General features: G+C 39.5%; 1 protein-coding gene across 4 annotated transcripts in view; it reads left to right on the top strand.

The window, feature by feature from the left end:
• asic1c (acid-sensing (proton-gated) ion channel 1c) overlaps positions 1-19,162 on the top strand; it is an 84,030-nt gene that overhangs the window by 56,871 nt on the left and 7,997 nt on the right. For 2 of the 4 annotated variants that reach the window (XM_018676387.2, XM_018676384.2), the window contains exons 1-7: positions 8,457-9,682; positions 12,404-12,554; positions 13,147-13,274; positions 17,626-17,776; positions 17,889-17,945; positions 18,405-18,558; positions 18,784-18,875. In XM_018676387.2, the coding sequence (XP_018531903.1) occupies positions 9,041-9,682; positions 12,404-12,554; positions 13,147-13,274; positions 17,626-17,776; positions 17,889-17,945; positions 18,405-18,558; positions 18,784-18,875 (1,375 nt within the window). In that variant the 5' untranslated portion in view covers positions 8,457-9,040. Of the gene's footprint in view, positions 1-8,454; positions 9,683-12,403; positions 12,555-13,146; positions 13,275-15,629; positions 15,758-17,625; positions 17,777-17,888; positions 17,946-18,404; positions 18,559-18,783; positions 18,876-19,162 lie in introns of those variants that run through there. The other 2 variants (XM_018676386.2, XM_018676388.2) reach the window with 2 other exon arrangements.

Raw genomic sequence — 19,162 nt, 5'->3', positions numbered from 1 at the left:
TTATCTCTGCTCTCCTAGAATTTAACATATTACCTGTATGATACTTCATTCTGTGTAGTGTTTTTTTTTTTTTTTTTTGGGTGCCACACACAATGTGTATTTTTGTGTCAAAGTCAGACAAAGAAATAGCAGCTAAAGAAACTCAGCATGCCCACAGTGACAGGAGAGACCAGATGTTTCAACTAATGAGCTGGATATGGGTGCAGTGGTACTGAGAGATCTTGGATAAGAAATATCAGGGTCCCCAAGTGCAATTATTCCCTCTGCATAAAGTAATAAAATATTTTTGGGGGGAGAGGATGCTGTAATTCACTGGAGGAGAACAAGTCTCAGATATTAAAAAGCTGGCAGATGGTAGATGCTGGAATTTCTCTACTCTGTGCTATAAATATATACAGTTACATAGTCTTGAGTGTCTCTGTACCAGTCTGTGAGTGAACTGTAGTAATAAGCTTTGTTCCAATTGTCTTTCTGCAAGACTATATCTGTATGAAATTAATCTATTTTTGTATATCAGACAGTGTTTAAAACTCAATATCATACCGAAGAAAACATTTCAGATTTCAACACAATTGATCGGCCAAATAACTTTCTTAGTGGAGGCTTTCTTTCATTATCAAAATTAATCTCATGCCTCCATCTTGTTGCCGTAGACACACTGTCTGTGAACTGGTGTGTGATTGATTGCCTCATTAATACTCCAAAGTGTAAGCAGCCCCAACACAACCGAGCTCACTGCTGTGGATTAAACCTGCAAGATTGGCTCTGACCAGATAAATCATCTGTCAGTGTGTATATGCAGGATGCATGCTGAAGTTGGTGTAATATCATTTCAATCGATCACCAGCTCAGTGCTTTAGCGAGTCTGTGCCAGCGCGGGGACTTGATTCTAACACGTTTATCCATTTACTGTTGATATCATGTGTTGTGATTGAACTTCCTGTTGAGGTATCAGCTCTTGTTGAAACCAAAGCTCAAGCCTTTTTAATATTACATTATAGCCTGTCTGCAGTGTTGAGGGATTTGTTCAGGGTCTGCCAAACCAGGACCCACATGTGGTGTATTACTTCATCCATTGCAGTATAGTCTGGAGGCTAAAGTTGTGCTTTGGAGGGCAAAGAAAAGAGAAGAGGTGAAGAGAGGAAGCAGAAGTCAGGATTGAGTGTCAGACCTGTTCAGAAACAATGAGTCTGGCTGCAGACAGAAGCAGAAAATAGGCAGTGTGGGAGATGGGGAGAAAAAAAGACAGACGAGAAGTAGCTTATACAAGAGAGATAGAGAAAGGGTAAAAAGCAAGAAATAGAGTTGAAGGCGAGAGCTAAGACAAAGTGGAAACAAAAGAGAAAGGAGGAGAGAAAGGAGAAAAGGAGGCTGTGCTGTGCTTAGATTGAGGTGGGACTGGGACTCAGCTGAGGACTGACACCATCATTGTGATTCAGCCTGCCTTGGAGCCGAGCCAGCGCCACGATGCACAACTGGAAGCATTAGGAGAGATGAAGGGAAGAGGTGTGTGAAGAAGCACAAAATTACAGTGCTGCCTAGAGCATGAAGAGGGAGGGGAGAGATGAAATAAAGCTCCACAGTGCAAACAATGAAATAAACAAATCTGAGGCAGTGAGCGTAGATGACAGGCCAAATAGCAAATACCTAATGTGTTTGTTCCATTACTCAGTGTCAGTAAAGGCCAGTGTGGGAGCCACTGTTACTGTAAGTGCAGTATTGGCAGTCCGATCAATGGCGCTGAAGAGGAATAGTGAAGGAATTCATAGCAGGGACGCTGCGCGGGGACGCTTTTTGCTGACTTGCACATCATACAGCCAGAGGCAGACATTGGAGGTGCCAGTTGACAGAACCTCTTAAGTTAATTAGCTTGTTAGGTGCAGACACCGGACACAAGTGTGGCTCTGTCCAAAACCAATAGTGCTATTATGTTATGTTGTAGATTACCATCCTTCTGGCATGGTCTGATATCCAAACAAAAGCATATAGTATACCTGTTAGTATCCAGATTTTCATATTTTACTTGATAATAATGAGGAAAAAATTACTCAAGGTTTCACACCACATTTGCCTTTGATCTTGGATTGCCTGTCATGAGCATATGTACTTTTTGTTTCTGCTAATGGCCTGTGGGATCTATATCCTGCTCTCTTAGCCAATAAGAGCAGTGCTTTGCGTCTTCCAAAGTATTGTATCGCTATCTTCTTTCAAGTAAACTGAGATTTCCCTCGACACCACCTAATATTGTACAGGGGAAGCCAGACATGACATGTTATTGGAAAAGGCAAAGCATTTTTTGAAAGTATGACTGATGATATAAGCAAGTGTTAAAAATCCTTTACATTTACATCTTGTAATGACATTTCATTGAATGTTGGAAAGAGAGATGGCCCGTGTAGCCTTGCGGATGTTTGAGGATATGATTTGAATACATAATATGTTCACCTGATAGAAGGAAAAACTCTGGATGGAATGGTGTTTTCTCTGTGGCACTTTTAGTCCCCTGGCAAGTGCTTACTTTGCTTAATTTCTGGGCAAGCAGGCAAAATGGATTCAGGAATAGATACCAAAAGCCACCAGCTGAGCAAACAAGATGAGAACATGCAGGGGGAGGAAAAAAGCAAGATTATCCTTGCAAATGAAAGTACCAGTGAGGAAATTTGAGGACTGAGTTTATCAAAGTGTGACTGCAGGCTGCAGACTGAAAGCTTGAGTGACAGCGCACTTATGTTTTTTTAGTTGGATTCTGCCTGGGATGGAACAAGGGAGAGAGACAGCAGGTGCAGCCAGCAGCATCTGTTTTTTATTGATACAGACTGCATCTGCCCTCCACCCGGTCTACTGGGAGGGGATACACAGTACATGTGCTGTGTCAGAGATGTTTACAATTACTCTAGATTTCAAATACAAAACACCAAGTCTTGCTTTTTCCATTACTGAACCTGAAAAACATGCTGCAGCAACTCAAGAATATAACACTTACAGAAAAAAAGATTAAAATAGGTTTATGACCAATAAAATATATACTGATATACTCTTCTCTAAAACAGCTTTGGGCCTCTATTTTATTTATTAAATTTTTCTTATAAAGTACATGCCAACGTTTCTCCCTTTTTGATGAATTTTCTATGAGGTATTTCACAGTATCAGCCTCTCTTAGCTAAAAATCCTTTCTTGCTTCCCTTGCATTACTCCTGCAGCATACAGAGTGGCCATGCTGCTTTTCAAGGCAGTGAGAGGTTAGTTAGAGGCAGGCCACAAGATGTCTCCCTCTGCTAAAGAAGCTGCCTGTCCGCTAGAGTGACAGACCTGATTGCAAATGTTTTGGCTCTAACAGCCTACGAGGCTTTGGTCATCTTAAATCACTGTGTTAACACAAAACTTCCCAGCCTGTTTTCTGGTCCTGATTTTGAAGTTTGGAAATTCCCAAGGACTGAAGTTGTAAAGTTTTCATGTGAATCTAAGTGTGGCATGCTGCATGTCAAGTAGCTCCATGAGGAATCCTGAACTCACAGTCGAGAAACTTTGGTATAATATATGTGGAATATCTCTTTAATATTCACCAAATCAGCTTTATTTATTCAAGCTTTAAATATTACAGAACTTTGTCGATTTTCGTCTAAAAGTTTCAAAGCAAAAACAAGTCTCTGTATGTATGTTAATAAGACTCACTATCAGTGTTACATAAAGTATGGAGTCAGCAAAAAAGTGATAATATGGATATGTTTTTAATTAGTCTATGACATTTTATAAACAGAACAATTATCAGATGAATCAATAATGAAGATGATAGTTAGCTGCAGCTCTTTTTCTATGTATGTTCAGTAAGCATTCACTTAGAGTTGCAGCTAAGATTATTTTCATTATTGATTAATCTGCCAGTTATTTTGCCTATGTCAGAAATGCCTCAATCATAAATTAATCCAAGTTAAGATAATCAGATTGCTTGTTTTCTCTGACCAACAGTCCAAAACCCCAAATATATGTCCATTTTATCGTCATAGATGTCCAGTATATCATAGGGAAGTAAGAAAGCAACCAAATATTCTCAATTGAGAAGCTACAGAAACAGTGAATTTTTGGCATTTTTGCTTTAACAATCACAAAAATTATTCCAGATTAATTTTCTGTTCATCTGCTAATTAATAAATCCACTGTTCACAGTAACTGGACATTAATGTTGGATATGGCTTTAACTTTTTTCCCCATCTTCCCCTATGCCCTGTCTCTGTGTCTGTATGTTTCTGATGTGCACCTAATTGCTGCCAGGATTTCATTTGGTGTTGAACATTCTCACTGGGCCTTGAAGGAGCTTTCCCCTTTACTCAGTCAAAACTCTGCCTCTCCTCTAATGAGACCTCTGGGGTTCAACTTGGCTTTGACATAAAAGAGGGTGGTTAGTGTCAGTCCCTGACTGTCTCAGGAATCACTCAGCTGGGTCTTAAAGCTGGGCAGTAAATGTAAAAAATCTTTCAAATAGTTCTACTTTCCTTTTCCATCAAACAGCAATCAGTGGCTCATTTCAATGTGGTACATTTTATTACGCTATGATCCCCTAATTACATGCTTGAATACTGAGACAAAGATGAAACGTGTTTGCATTCCCAGGAAGATAACAATGGAAATGTGTGAGCAGCAGAAATGTGTCTTCAATAAGGAGGCTAGCAATTTTATAGAGAAGAAAAATCATTAATTTTTGCCCGGAGCGCTTGATATTCTTGAGTGATTGCAGCATTGTGTTGGAGGGGATATTTTAATTAAATTAATGATTTTGTGAAATGATTTCACAAATAAACACAGTTTTTTATTTTATTTTAAAGTTAGAGTCAGACAAAGTGTAAGCCATTTCAGAAAAAGTTTTGAAACAGTTCAGTGCAGTACAGAAACATGATTGCAGAGTGTTGCACCAGATTGGAAAGCTTTGTTGTTTCTTATTTTCATAGAGTGAATTGGAAATACTGAGACCTTATTATATCGTCTTATATCAATAACAGAGGTGCAGGGGAAATAGAGAATTCATGTTCACACAAAGATATGAAGTGCACTGCCTCGTTCTTTTATCTATACCCCAACACATCACAGACTCTGCTGAAAACAAAAAAAATTACATTGATAAGATTTAATTCAAGTACTCCAGTGTTAATTCTTAACTGATCTGCACTGATCAATATGTTTATATTAACTTTGGAAAAAAATATTGTGTGTGATGCATTTTAGCAACTTTCAGCTCATTGTTTTGGTTTGATTGTTTATGGCAAAAAAGATAGAATAAACCAAATGAATGCAAATGTTGCTCTGTGTAATTAGGAATCAATCTATCATGTTAACCATTATCAGCCTTATAAGATGGTGATATCTTAGTGTTGTGTTTACAGCTTGTTGATGATGAGGTAACAAAATGAGGATGCTCAGCTAAGTGTTACTTGATTATTTGCAGCTTTTCTGCAGACTTTGAACTCTAGTCTCAACTACTTAAAGAGTTCCTTTTTTAAATTAGCAATACATCACTTTGATTAATAGCACAGTATATTATATTAAGGGTCGAGGCTCATCTCAGGTCTTGTTGATTAAATTGACAAGAATTTGGTCCAAAATGAAAAGTTTAAAATGTAAAGGAGTGCTTTCACACAGCACATTCTTGTCCCCAAATGCACTACACAATAAAAGGCTGAGACTGAAGTCTACTGGTGGAGAACTGCTGTCAGATACAGAAAGCCCATGTTAAAAAGACTAATGATGATTCTCATGCATTGCCAGTGTGTAACCTCTGGAGCTAGAAGTAATGAAATTGTGCTTTGGTTCAAACTGCTGACGAGGGACGATTCAGGGAGCAGGAAAGCTGTCTGCCTCACGCCTCCACTGGGTTTGTATAGGACAAATGAGCTCAAGCAATTAACTCACCAGTTAAATGTGCCTCATATCTATTGACATGGTTCCAAAGAAACTGAGAATAGAAGAAATCAATGCAGCTGGTCAATAAGTGGAGAAACCAGGTAGTCAGCTGCAACTCTGATAAGATGTATTGTTGAAGTAATTTACTTGCCCACCACTCATGCAGCTCTAGTATTTTTTCTCTCTCAGTTTTGCTTTGTTATTGGGTCTGAAACTGAGGTAGTCATCCTTGCTGATGCAAAAACAGAGCCTGATGTTCACTTTGATTGGATTTTTCCTAACAGAAAGAGCATCCCGCATTCTACAATTAAAAATGCCCTATCTGGCTGTTTCCGAGAATAAAGTGATGCAAACATAAGGCTAAAAATGAAGCCAGGAAAAAAAATAGGCCTGGTGCAGACATGACGTACAGTGGCTGTTGGGGGAGCTGTATTTAGGCAATTAATTTAGTTGTTTTGCTGCTGGAATGCTCTGAAAGCGCACAGAGGGAAAATAACTATTACCACAGTACTGAAGCTGTTACTGTGGCTTCTCTTTATTTTTCAGCATCCAGACATTCATTAATGTTATCAGACTGTTATTACCACAACTTCTGAACACACAGAACACTGTTCTGCATAGTATTGCTCTCAGTCTCTGTTATGAACTAATATTTTTTTGGCTGTAATTTAATTGGCTGGAAGTAAATTTAAATGTTTTGAAATAAGCTTTTTTTAATTAAATTAAGTTTTGCATCTTAGTTATAGAACAAATTAGCTGGTAGGAAAAGAGGATTCCCAGTGCGTGACCACCTGAAGACTACAGTCTGACCTTGTGATAATTCTGTTGAATGCAGAAAAAATCTGTTGCATTTTTGTAACATTTTATTTATTTGTCCTCCAGAACTGGAAGGCTGTGTGATCCTGACAGAGTTCATGTGTGATTACCAAACCCTTATCACAGCTGGTTATTATGACATCCAGTTACATTGCTCGCAGTAATCATAAGCCTCTTTTAACTTCTGTTCACTTTTTTTTGTTCTTTAAACCTTATATTTTTTTTATGAAGCACTTTGTAAAGGTGTTAGTTAAACAGAATTTTACTTACTTACAGAATTGCTTATCATTGGTTTTGATTAAAAGAAAGCAAATCGTGCCAGTGTGATGAAAACTGGGAACTTAAACTACAGCACAGTAATTTAAGGAGTCAGTGCAAGTAAATGAAAAAGACATCACAGATAAACCAGTGGTTATTTTCGACACACTTTAAAGTAGGCCTGAGGGCTGTTAGACAGCAGATGTCTGCGGGGGAAAAAGGAAAAAGCTTGCTCTCTCACATGACATAGCAGAGCTAAAATAATTGCACCCAAATAAAATTGAATGATAGCTCCAGGAATTCATACAGTTCTAACTTGAAAACACTTATTATGAGACCACTTTCCACCTACTTTCTCTTAAAGAAGTACTTCCACACTTAAACATGTTTATTTGCTTCTTGCCGAGAGTTAAATTAGAAGATTGATACCACTTTCATGTCTGTACATTGAGTATGAAGCTAGAGACAATTAGCTTAGTTTAAAAGCCCATAAAGCCTGGATACAGCTACCCTGGCTGTTCCCAAAGTTAAAACACCCCCCCAGTGTCGCTAAAGCTCACCAATTAAAAAAAATCATAGCTTGTTTGTTTAATCCATTTAAAAAATGTTGTGTTTTACAAAAAATCCCATTTGCTCAATTTTCATGACTGTAGCTTTTAAGATGAAATGAGAGACACTGAAACATCAGTTCTGGCAACTCTTGACATTTCTGCAGTCCAGTCACTCCAGTTACTAAAATTCAGACCCCATGATGCCCACAAGTCATTTCCACCCTTATCTTTTAAATTTAATCAGAGTCAGATCCAATTATTTAAGTCCAATTCATGCCATCTAAACTTGCAAATAATACCCCCTCCTCTATGTACTTTCCACTTTTCAGAATTATTTTCCACAACCATATATCATCACAGCTGCGATCAGGTTACCCAGCCAATACTCACATTACAGACTGAAAAGATTCCAGCTAACATAATGAAAAAAATAGTCTCAGGATGAAGCTGCGCTTTCTGCCAAGCAGAATCCTCTGATAGTCTCTCATAAATGGAGCAAAGCACCTTTAATATCAGCCAGTGCCACATCTGCATGCAGCAGGATGTCAGCTCTCATTACACTGCATTTGTGAAATTATATTTGAAACTGGCAGAAAAGAAGAACGAGAAAATGTGCCATAATGGCTATTTCTAACACATTTTGAAAGGGATTTTTCCTGTGTTTTTTTCCAACTAGCTGCCTCCTCTCAGTTATCAATTATATAGATATATTGATCTACAAGCGAGCTGCAGATTCTGCAATATTAAAGAATTTCAGACTTCATGCTTTCTTCGGTTGCACAATTTCTTTATCACAATTATTTCCACTTTGATTGATACCTTCCCCCGCCTCTCCATACCATTGGAGGTCTACTTCATCACCGGAGGAAAACAATTTCATCCACTGGCTCCACCTCATTCTCCATTCGACTGTAGAGAGAGTGTGTAGGGGGGGCAACAAGCTTTATATTCCTTTCTGCAGGCTGCAAGTCAACAGACTAAAAAGCATCTCTTCAATCTGTGGAAAAAGGGAGGAGTTGGATTCTGGGCAGCTACTGCACAAAGAGAGAAACCACCGAAATCTGCAAGTATTGTCTGGCACTGGAGAGGGAGATGGAGGAGTGAAAGATCTGAGCAACAGGGGTAAGCCTCACCGGATTTTCAAAGTGATTGCCTCTGGGAGTGAAGCCGTCGCTTACATCTGCAATTATCACGTCCATTTATCTATTGATGAAGGACTAGTGATGGTTACGCTTGATGGTTTTTGTTAATGGAGTGATTCAGCTGTTTTTCTCATAAAGGAATCATTATGTAAATCAATTTTACGTCCCCCAAGGAGCTCACTTCCTTTGTTTATATCTTTTCAAGCCTGAACAGTGGGACAGCTGCACATTAGGACTCCAGTCGCTGCTACCTGGAATTTCTTATACATAAACCTGGAGATGCTTGTGGAGAAAGTCACTGTGTGTAAATTGGGGAAGTCTAGGGTGGGCTATTGAGAAACTGCTTTTGGTAAAGAAGCACCTGCCTTGACTCGAGCAATTATGGTTAAAGCACCCACGTCCGAATCAATCGCCCTGGGGCCACACAAACAAAATGACACCCAGGAGGCAACTCTACGAAACACCGAGTCCAGCTCACTGAAACCAACATGGAAAGAGATCACAGTGGATTTCATAATGAAGACCAAGATCCACGGTTTGAAATTCGTCTTCTCTCCGGACAAGTCAAAACCGCAGCGAGTCATCTGGATTATGGCCTTCTTTGTTTGTGTAGGTCTCCTCTTCACCTGGTCCTGGAATCGAATCCTCTACCTGATGTCGTACCCCGCCATCACCAAGATCTACATGGTGTGGGCTCACAACATGTCCTTCCCAGCTGTTACTTTCTGCAACAAAAATGTTTTCCGTGTATCCACTCTGACCAAGGACGACCTGTATCACAGCGGCTACTGGATGGACCTCATGTATCCTAACCACACAGTAATGGAGAGGAGCATGTCCATCCTTAAAGACAGCCACAAACAGGGTCTGCTGAGCCTGCTGGACTTCAACAACTACACCCCGCCCCCTGACTATCGCATCAACACCACTGAAATGATGGGACGCCTCGGCCACCAGCTGGAGGACATGCTGCTGGAGTGCAGGTTTCGCGGGGAGACGTGCACCTACAAAAACTTCAGCACTGTATGTACAGAGAGAAAGATGGTGTTTGCCAGGTGTGGATATGAGTGTTGTTTACAAGGTGTATTAATAATTAATGTAAGCATTTGATGAAGCTCCCTCCAGCAGGCTTTCTCTCAGGGTGTTTTAAAGTGTTGATGTCTCTAAAGCTGCAAACAAGCCTGTCCTGGTTTTGCCTCTCAAACATGACAGCTTTCGCCTTATTAAACTTGATGTCTATAAAAAGTCACTCAAAGAAACAAACACAATGTTACCTTCATGTTGTGGTGGGAAATCAATATCACGTCATCATCAATGACATCAATGTCTGCTTTACAGTTTTTGAAGTTTCTCATTCAGCTAAATTTACCCAGGCGAGTTCTCCAGTTGCCAGGTGCTTCAGCACCTTTTTGCTTTATAACCCGTGACAACAATATTAGGGAAGAAAAATTAGAGCATCAATAATTCAGACATCGTAAATCAGTCCAAATTAAAATTTTAGCTTCTCTAATTAAACATCTGGAGGGCGTGTAGAGTATATGTTCTTGCTTGAAAAATACAGCTGAGTTTCTCATTTAAAATACCAGACGGAAGTCTATTATACCCTTTGAGGAACTGCTGAATGCTGCATGAAGGAAGTGGGTGACATTTGTAAACCATAGTCCTACTATTCCAGATGGTGTAATGTTTCTAATAAATACTTTCAACACAAACCGGTAGCTTTTAACACCATCAGAAAATATTCACAAACCTAAATGGGGAAACTTCTGCAGTGAGAAGCCTGCGTGCAGAGTGACAAATTAATTTCTGCAGCGTTGGAAATAATAAATCTGGGACCTTGCTTGTAGATTTAAAACACTAACCCATGGCTGGCATTTAACCACCCACCTTTGCAGATAAAAATCTCAGCATCCACTTCAGGTTCATCTAGATCCCAGTCATAAAAATCAAACATGTATCTGTGACAGCTTCAACTGCACTGAGACGTTTGCAATGTAAAGTCTTGCATACAGCAAGATGTCAGCTGTCTATGGGGGCTTCCCCTGTTTTCTACAAACCAGTGCAGAGCTTCCATGCTCTTTAAAATCATCTATCATGGCCAGATCAGGGTTGAATTAGGATATAAACTGTCTTGTGTGCCTGCAATTTAAGCAACACATGGTGATGCTGTTCTGTGACTGAATAAAGCTCCTGTTTTATCTAACGTTAAATCTGAATCTTTAAAAAATAGTCTGCAGTTTCTACTCACTTTGCAGACCTCATTATATAGCCAGCAGGGGGAAAGGACCAAAGCTCTGTCTTATCTGTCTGAGCTTCATGTAAATCTGTCTAAGTCTGGACATGGAGCACTGCCTCTGATCTCTCGAGATCAGCTTTGCCATTGCCATGCCGGTTGAGTTTTTTTACCAGCAGCCCTCTCACCACAACCTCACCACACTGGATACTGAAGAAAATTCACCATTAGATGGGTTCCTTTTCTTTACAGTGGTGACATGTTGTTCAGAAATGTAGTGAAGACAGAAGTGGAGAGCAAATTGTTGAGCAAGACAGCAAATATATCATCTCAGCCAAACATTTCTGTCTGGGTGCAACATTATACTGTGTATGCCGTATTACTCTTTGCTAATTAAGGATATTTGGATGACCTGCATCATGAATGTAGCAAATATGGTTCGATGAAGCAAATTGCTCTTTCATTTTTACAGTAGGGAGGTATATATGGAAGCAAAAAAGGGCCATAATAATATGAATATTATGAGAGAAAATACCTTATTCTGAAATGTTTCCACCAATAATTAATGCTGAAATTTAGATAAATATTTTGCTTTGAAAACCATCTATTTGATTTTCATCTTGAATTTTGGTGTCTGGATTTCACCACTTGAATAGGCTTTATTGTTTGTGAAGCCTAAAAAATGATAACATTATAAAAAGATATTATATCGGTAGAGTTGCATCTGTAGAGTTGCATCTGTATTATCTTGAATTCATTCAGCCCCTTAAGCTGTATTCAGGACTGTAAGCGTTTTTAGTCCTTAATCAAACTGTAGCCTGAGTTCAGTTTGAAATATTATCTTTTCTAATCATAATACAGATTTATTTGTACTTGTCTGGGACAAGATGGAGAAATTTCCAATCACAAGGAAAATCCATAAAATTGAAAAATTTGCCAGCCTGTTAACTGTGAGCTGAAAATAAATAACCCAAGTTGGATTAATTAAATCAGATATTTGGTGTGAGCAAACCCACAGTAGTGATTGCACATCAATCGTTAAGTACCACTGAGCTCATACTGGCACAGGTTTGGTCTCTTAAGAAGTTTGTAAGTCAAGACACACAAATGTCTTTTACAAACCCAATTTGGAGTTTGTTTGTGTGTCCAGAGAGCTCCCACCTCAGATGTTTCTTATTTAATGACGACAAAATAGTACGTTCACTCTAAATTACTCAGGGGAAATTTGGAGTGAAATTGGGTAAAGATTGATAGCTGCTGCTGCTGCTGCTGCTGCTGCTGCTGCTAAGGAACGCTCATTAATTCCTCAAATCAGAGCCAGGTGCCTTTTTAAAGCCGGGACTGCTTTCTCTGATAATCACAAAACCTCTGCAATGATTACCTGTCCTGCACAATTACAGGCTGGCTTGTAATACATCTTGTACTGGTGCACTCTTTACCACAGCATTGAGTAAAAGCTTTGACTTTTCATTTATGCTCCTGTGTGTTTTTTTTCTGTTTTTAATTTACAGATTTACACACGCTACGGAAAATGCTACACCTTCAACTCGGGATTAGATGGCAACCCTTTGCTCACCACATTAAAAGGCGGCACGGGGAACGGCTTGGAGATCATGCTGGATATTCAGCAGGATGAATATCTGCCTGTTTGGGGAGAGACAGGTGAGTGCAGTTTAATCCACCAGTCTGACATTTATGGTAATATTTTGACTTGTGTAACAGTGATGTGTAGATTTATCCATTTTGTTTGGTTACCCTGGAAATCCCTACTACTCCTCTAGTCATTTCTATGACATGTAGATGTAGAAAACACCAAGATTTTTCAGTACTTATCATTAACTTGCTGCTAAATCTTTGCGTTCTTTTTCACTGAGCAGAAGTGATATACTACCATGTTTAATAGCATATTACCGTGATCTATTTCTACAGATCTAAAGCTGACATCAGACCTAATAAATTCCATTCACTGGCATATTGTTTCCACTTTATGGTGGACAACAACACCACTGTACCATACATTCATAAACTAAACAGCATGCAATAAATCTTTGGTTGTAAATCTGTTAAATATTGGTGCAGCACACTAACATATGAGTATTTCTCAGATAGAAGCTTCTAGTTTGGGCTTTAGAAAACCTCTATGTATCCATATACAATTCAGCATCTCTACTAGTGAAAGGATAAAGAGCCACAAAGCGGGTTTCCATAGGCGACCGTGCCTTTTGTTACATTTTCTGGCGTGCTGTATCCACAGATGAGACCTCCTACGAAGCAGGCATCAAGGTTCAGATCCACAGCCAGGATGAGCCGCCCTTCATTGACCAACTGGGATTTGGTGTGGCCCCTGGTTTTCAAACTTTTGTGTCATGTCAGCAGCAACTGGTACCTAAAGTTCAGCCTCCTCCCCTCCAACCTCAACCTTTTTTTTTTTTTTCTTTTGCTCTGCTTCATTTTATGTTCGTTCTCAAATCCTCGCCAGCCAGTGCCCATTACCTCTGTGTCGCAGAGCCTGGAGCAAAATCTGATCTCATATTAACCTTGTGTGGGAAATGTGCAGTTAAAGTGTTAAATAAACAGCCTGTGAATCTGGGTACGAAAAATGAAACTGAAGAATCATAGCAGCCAAGGAACATTGATAGAGCAGGGCCAAGTTATGATTGGATGCAAGCGTGCGAGCATACTGTGCTTATCAGAGCCAAAAGAACCTCAGACCACACAGCATGCGAAATATCTGGCAGCTTAAAGTGTTTGTTTTATTTTTCATATTCAGTCTTCACTACTTTTAGTCAGGGAAAAAAAGTGAATATATGAAATTATGAATACTGCCATTTGAAGACTGTGAAAGTCGTCTCTAGTGACACATTCAAAGAGCAGGCAGAGAAAAGCTGTGAGAAAGGCTCAAAGATTTCACACAAAGATATGGTCAGCAGGCTTTAATGACCAAAACATTAACTATGACCAATAAAAAAAAGTCAACCTCAATTAAAGGTTTTGAGGAGAAAATGACCAATCTCCTATAATTAACACCCCTGAAAGAAATTGATAATGTAATATTAAACATTAAAGATGATTTCTTGATAGCTAAATGGTGTGTTGGCAGCAACATTCATGCTGCTTTAAAGCCATACTACAAATAACCTTTGAAGACTCTGAAGACTTAGTATATCTTGAGGGAAAGACGATTAAATTACCTTGATGTTTTTGATGTTAAGAAGCCTGGTGCACCTGTCATCATATTAGTTTATCTCCACTGAAACTTAAAATATGCAAACATGGCCCCACAGCTATTTTGAAGACATATTTTAAAATGTATTATGATTCAGGGGCACAGTAAAACGGCTGTAGAAAACTCGCTCTTAGTCCTCAACTGTCCCCCCACTGCTACTAATGAAGGATGAAAAGTAATAACTATAGTTAAGCCTGAATTGATCTAAAAGCCTATGTGCAAGGTCACAATACTGAGTGCACAGATTTCCTATCCAAACCTAATGAAACTGTACAGCAGCTATGCGATGTTGCCAAGACAACAAATTCAAATTATGTCTCTTTTGTCTGTGCTAGAATAGCGCACAAGCCAAACACCTTTGATTTCCAAAAGGAAACAGTGACAGAATATCCTCTGACAAACAGCAGAACCCTAATTGTAAGTCACAAGAAAATGGCAGTTGAGCCATAAAGGATTTTAGGTTTCTGCAATGATTACCTTTGAGATCAAGTGTATTTTTGCATTGTGCCGCAGGCTGATTAAAATTTCCACCACATAATCAGTGCTTGTGAAGTTCTGAAGTAATGAATACTCTAGCAATAACTCTAATTCATCACTTTAACTATTAATCGAGCCTAATTTAAATGATTTTGCTCCTGAAGTTAATGGTCTTGGTCTGTTCATGAGCATGAGATAAATGATCAAATAAAATCGTCACCCTTCTTTTTAGCAGAATAACATGGGATGATTGAGGCAGAGTTTTCCTGAGACAGACACTTGGACACCACAAAGATGACAAATTTAATTTTTTGGGGGGAGAAGCAGTTTTGAATATGTGTCTGTCTTCTTTCTCTCTTTCTCTTTCTCTCTACAAATGTCGTAAAAATGCTCCAAGTGTATCATCATTCAGCCATCTCCAAGGAAGTGAATCTGGACTGTTAATCACCATCGCAAGGTTTCCCGCCCCAGAAAGCACAAGTTCATGGATTGTCATTTATAATCATGACACGAGCGCCCACGCCAGTGACAGCTAAAAGACATGTTTACGACCTGAAAGACGTGCTGAATTAATTAGGCTGTCATTAAAGTCTGGCCAGCATTAATTTCAGTCAGTCTCTGACGAGTACAGTGACACTGCTCTCAGTGTAATAATAGACAGCTGGATGAAGCACTTATGATTTCAAGACTTTTCATTTGTAAAGCTGCTGTCAGAGGAATTTAATTTTTAATAGGAGGCTGTGACTTGTGAGCCAAGAGAGACATGAGGACTACACCACTAAATTTTTGGGCTAGAATTATGTAACGGTTGTAACTGAACTCAAGTTTGAGTGAAGACAAGAGGAGAATGGCTGAATGACAACCCACCAGTGCACTAATACTGCAGAGTGCTCACGCACCACCACTGGGAGCTGTTTTGTTGTTAAACCAACGACAGGAGAGGGGTTGACCACTTTCTGTCCCTTACCTTGCTGTTGCTCCTCTTTAATTTTTGATAATGATGTGGGCTGTGTTCCCTCACCCCTCCGCCCTAGATGAGACGTCCTATGAGGCCGGCATAAAGGTACAGCTTCACTCTCAGTCAGAGCCTCCTTTCCTCCATGAGCTGGGCTTCGGGGTCGCCCCCGGCTTCCAAACGTTCGTTTCCACTCAAGAGCAGAGGGTAGCGTATGACTGTCTGGGCTTGCTGCATGCCATTAAAATAAATAAATAAATAAATACTGTATTGTTAAATAGCTACACACCCATCATCAAATTCCATCCTTTCATCTGCTGGCCCTCTTCCTTCCCTGAGGAATGGATCCATCTGCCCCCCTCTGTGTGGCTGAAGCAACAACATCTGCAGTCTCTCCTTGTCGTCATGGTCTTCTCTGTTTAATAGATATCAATAAAGAGCAACTAATGTGTTTCATTCCAGCTTTAAGCCATTCATCCGAGTCCGTATCTTCATCAGAGCTGTTGCTTGGCTTTACCCCTTCACAGCCATGTGCAGTTCTGTTAGCATTTTAGTTATTTATTTATTTGTTTTGCTTTTATGTGTCGTCGGGGCGATCCACTGGACCGCTCCTTAATGTCATCTAGAGGGACCAGACAATGTGATTCATTAGAGTTTATTACCCATGAGGACTCTGGCATCAGTTTGAAGTCTAGCGTTTATTGCACCAGGGTTTTATCCCCACTGTATCTCCAGTTATGAGAGTCTGTGGGCTAGAAAGGAGTTCAATACAGGCTTAATCATGTTTGCCAGTTTAAGTCCAGTTCCTCAGAGAATTGTCCTCTATCTCTGTCACTCTCTATCGACTAAATGACCGTTAGATTGTCAGAGTTAGCCTGGTTAAGAGCTTGCGGAGATGATTGGGAATTACAGTGAACCTAAATGTGACAACAGCAGCATCATTTCTCTGTGAAGTTTGTCAGGAAGAAGCCTTTGGCATTGATTGCTGGCTAGCTCCCACCGCAATTAGCAGCTGTGCGCTCAAATGCCCAAGCAAGCATCAGTGCCCTTCGTAAATAATTGGTTCATTTTTGTCATGAAAATGAGTAGTAGGCACTCATTATCATAAACTGCTGTAAACAAGACTTATAAAGGGGAAAGAAAAGTGTTGCTGGTGGTTAAATGTCAGTGTTCAGATTACCAAAAAAGGACTTCCTCTTAAAATGTTAAAGAGAGCTCTGAGCAGATTGTGCACACACTGTACGACGAGCACCAGGGGTCTAATGTTTAGTGTGAACCAAAACCTTAAAAGTCATTAAATATTCCTCATTAGTGGATTCATTTAGAATTCCCAGAGTTACTCATAAATGTAATGACCTGCTCCTCACCTTTTAATGAGAGTTTTACCTCTAATGAGACTGCGGAGTGACTGTACGCTGCATCTTCATTCACAGGCCTCTGCAGTCAGGGTAGTCTTATAATAGACTCTCAATGATGAAGATTAGAAAATCTAAACAGTTCATCAACAATAAGCTTTTAGAGGGAAGTTTATTTATTAGGACTCATTTTCATCAAATATACCACTTATTACTACACTATAGGATGTTATATTCTGTATAATGTCTGTTAAATCCATATAATTGTTCATTTAAAAACTGTAAACTGTTTGTTGTTCTGAGTTTCATTCTCAAGGTTGTAAAATTTGTCCATTGATTGTGGTGTCCTGTCTGAAACGACATACAGTATTTTAAAGATTTCTATTAAGCCTGTCTCTATTCCCATGGTACTCTGCTTCCTACCAGGGACTAGACCTGCATTAGTAATGTTCTGCATGACATCTGCTTGCTGCTATACATGAGCAATAATGCTGTTCTGACTGGACATTTTGTGCAAATATTGTCTCAGTGCTCATTTTCATTTAAATGCTTCTGTATTTTTTATGTTTGAGACATTTGTGTTTTTTTGTTTTTGTTTTTTTTTTGTCATCTTGTTGTCCTCTTCTTGTACTTCTGTTGTACTGGGCTTGCATCATGTTGTTCGTTGTAATCCCGAGCGCTTATATACTGAGGGAAAACATGTGCTGTTTGCTCTTTCAGCTTCAGTACCTCCCTCCGCCTTGGGGAGATTGCAAGTCTACTCCCATAGACTCTGAATACTTCTCCACGTACAGCATCACCGCCTGCCGCATTGACTGTGAAACACGGTACCTGCTGGAGAATTGCAACTGCAGGATGGTTCACATGCCTGGTATGAATTCAGACTTCACCAGTGAAAAATATTGTAAATACTTGTTTCCTCATGTAGCATCTCTTTTATATTTAATGCATAATTGATTTGACTTTTATGTTATTTTAAACAGGGACATCAACAGTTTGCACACCTGAGCAGTACAAAGACTGTGCTGACCCAGCTTTAGGTGAGCCCACACACTCTACTATGAAATATTAGTGTAATAGTTTTGTATTAATGTCTGAATTCAACCAAGTGTTCAGCAGCAGCACCATGAGACTATTCCAGCCTTCAGACAATGCCTCTGTAGCTTTAACTTGGAATTACTTTGATCTCAAACAGTATTGAAGCAAAGTAATAAAGTTAAATTATTGTTTAAAAATTCCATCAGGAAGATTTGTGATGTGTCTATGCTTCACTGATGCCAAATAAATCCCACAGCGGTTCCTTTTTTTCTCCCTCCTTCCTCTGTATTATAGCTTCAGTCATTATTTGCTTTCATGGAAAGTGAACGATGGCAGCGAATGTAGTTTTTCTGTCGTGTGAAGAGATATTTTTAGCAGAAACTGAGAGCCTCTCTGTGTGCAGGTTTGTTTGATTCCTCGCAGTGATCACGATATTTTTGAATGACTTTGATCATCCACAGACTTTTTGGTAGAGAAAGACAACGATTACTGTGTCTGTCAGACCCCCTGCAACATGACTCGCTATGGCAAGGAGCTGTCCATGGTTAAGATCCCCAGTAAGGCATCTGCTAAATATCTGGCTAAGAAATTCAACAAAACTGAGCAGTATATTGGGTAAGTATTATTTGGGAGCAGTGAGTTATTCAGATTATGGCCTCTTTTTTTTCTGTTGATGGATGGATGCACTGTGAAATAGCATGACCTGAGTCTCCATCGTTCACCTTCAATGTAACAATAATGAAAGATAGTTACACAGGAAACGTAAAATAAAATTTAGTCTAGTGTAATATCATCAGAAATAAAATCTTTTGGGTGTGCTCTTGTCTGTCCCCTCTCCAGAGAAAATATATTGGTCTTGGACATCTTCTTTGAAGCTCTGAATTATGAGAAGATTGAGCAGAAGAAGGCCTATGAAATTGCAGGGCTGCTCGGTAAGATTCTCGCACTCCCTGGTTCATTGTGACAGAAAAATGTGGCTGACCTCGGTATCTGCACTCTCAGCGGGCCCCTGCTGCACATTTCACAATGTATGTTCACGCCTGGTGCTTTGAGGTTTCCTCTTTGAACTTGTGAAACAGGCTGAACACATTTTCATAATCTGATGCTCTTGCAAGGGCGGCCGGGTTGGGTCTGATGAGGAGTTTGGGCTGGATGGACACTTTTGACAATTCTGCTGCAGATTACTCAGAGAGATACTGAATTAAAAGTGACAGCGCGG

The sequence above is a fragment of the Lates calcarifer genome, linkage group LG4, assembly GCF_001640805.2.
Source record: "Lates calcarifer isolate ASB-BC8 linkage group LG4, TLL_Latcal_v3, whole genome shotgun sequence".
Classification (NCBI taxonomy): domain Eukaryota; kingdom Metazoa; phylum Chordata; class Actinopteri; family Centropomidae; genus Lates; species Lates calcarifer.
Note: the sequence above shows the minus strand (reverse complement) of the source record. Positions and strands in the feature narration are given on the sequence as shown.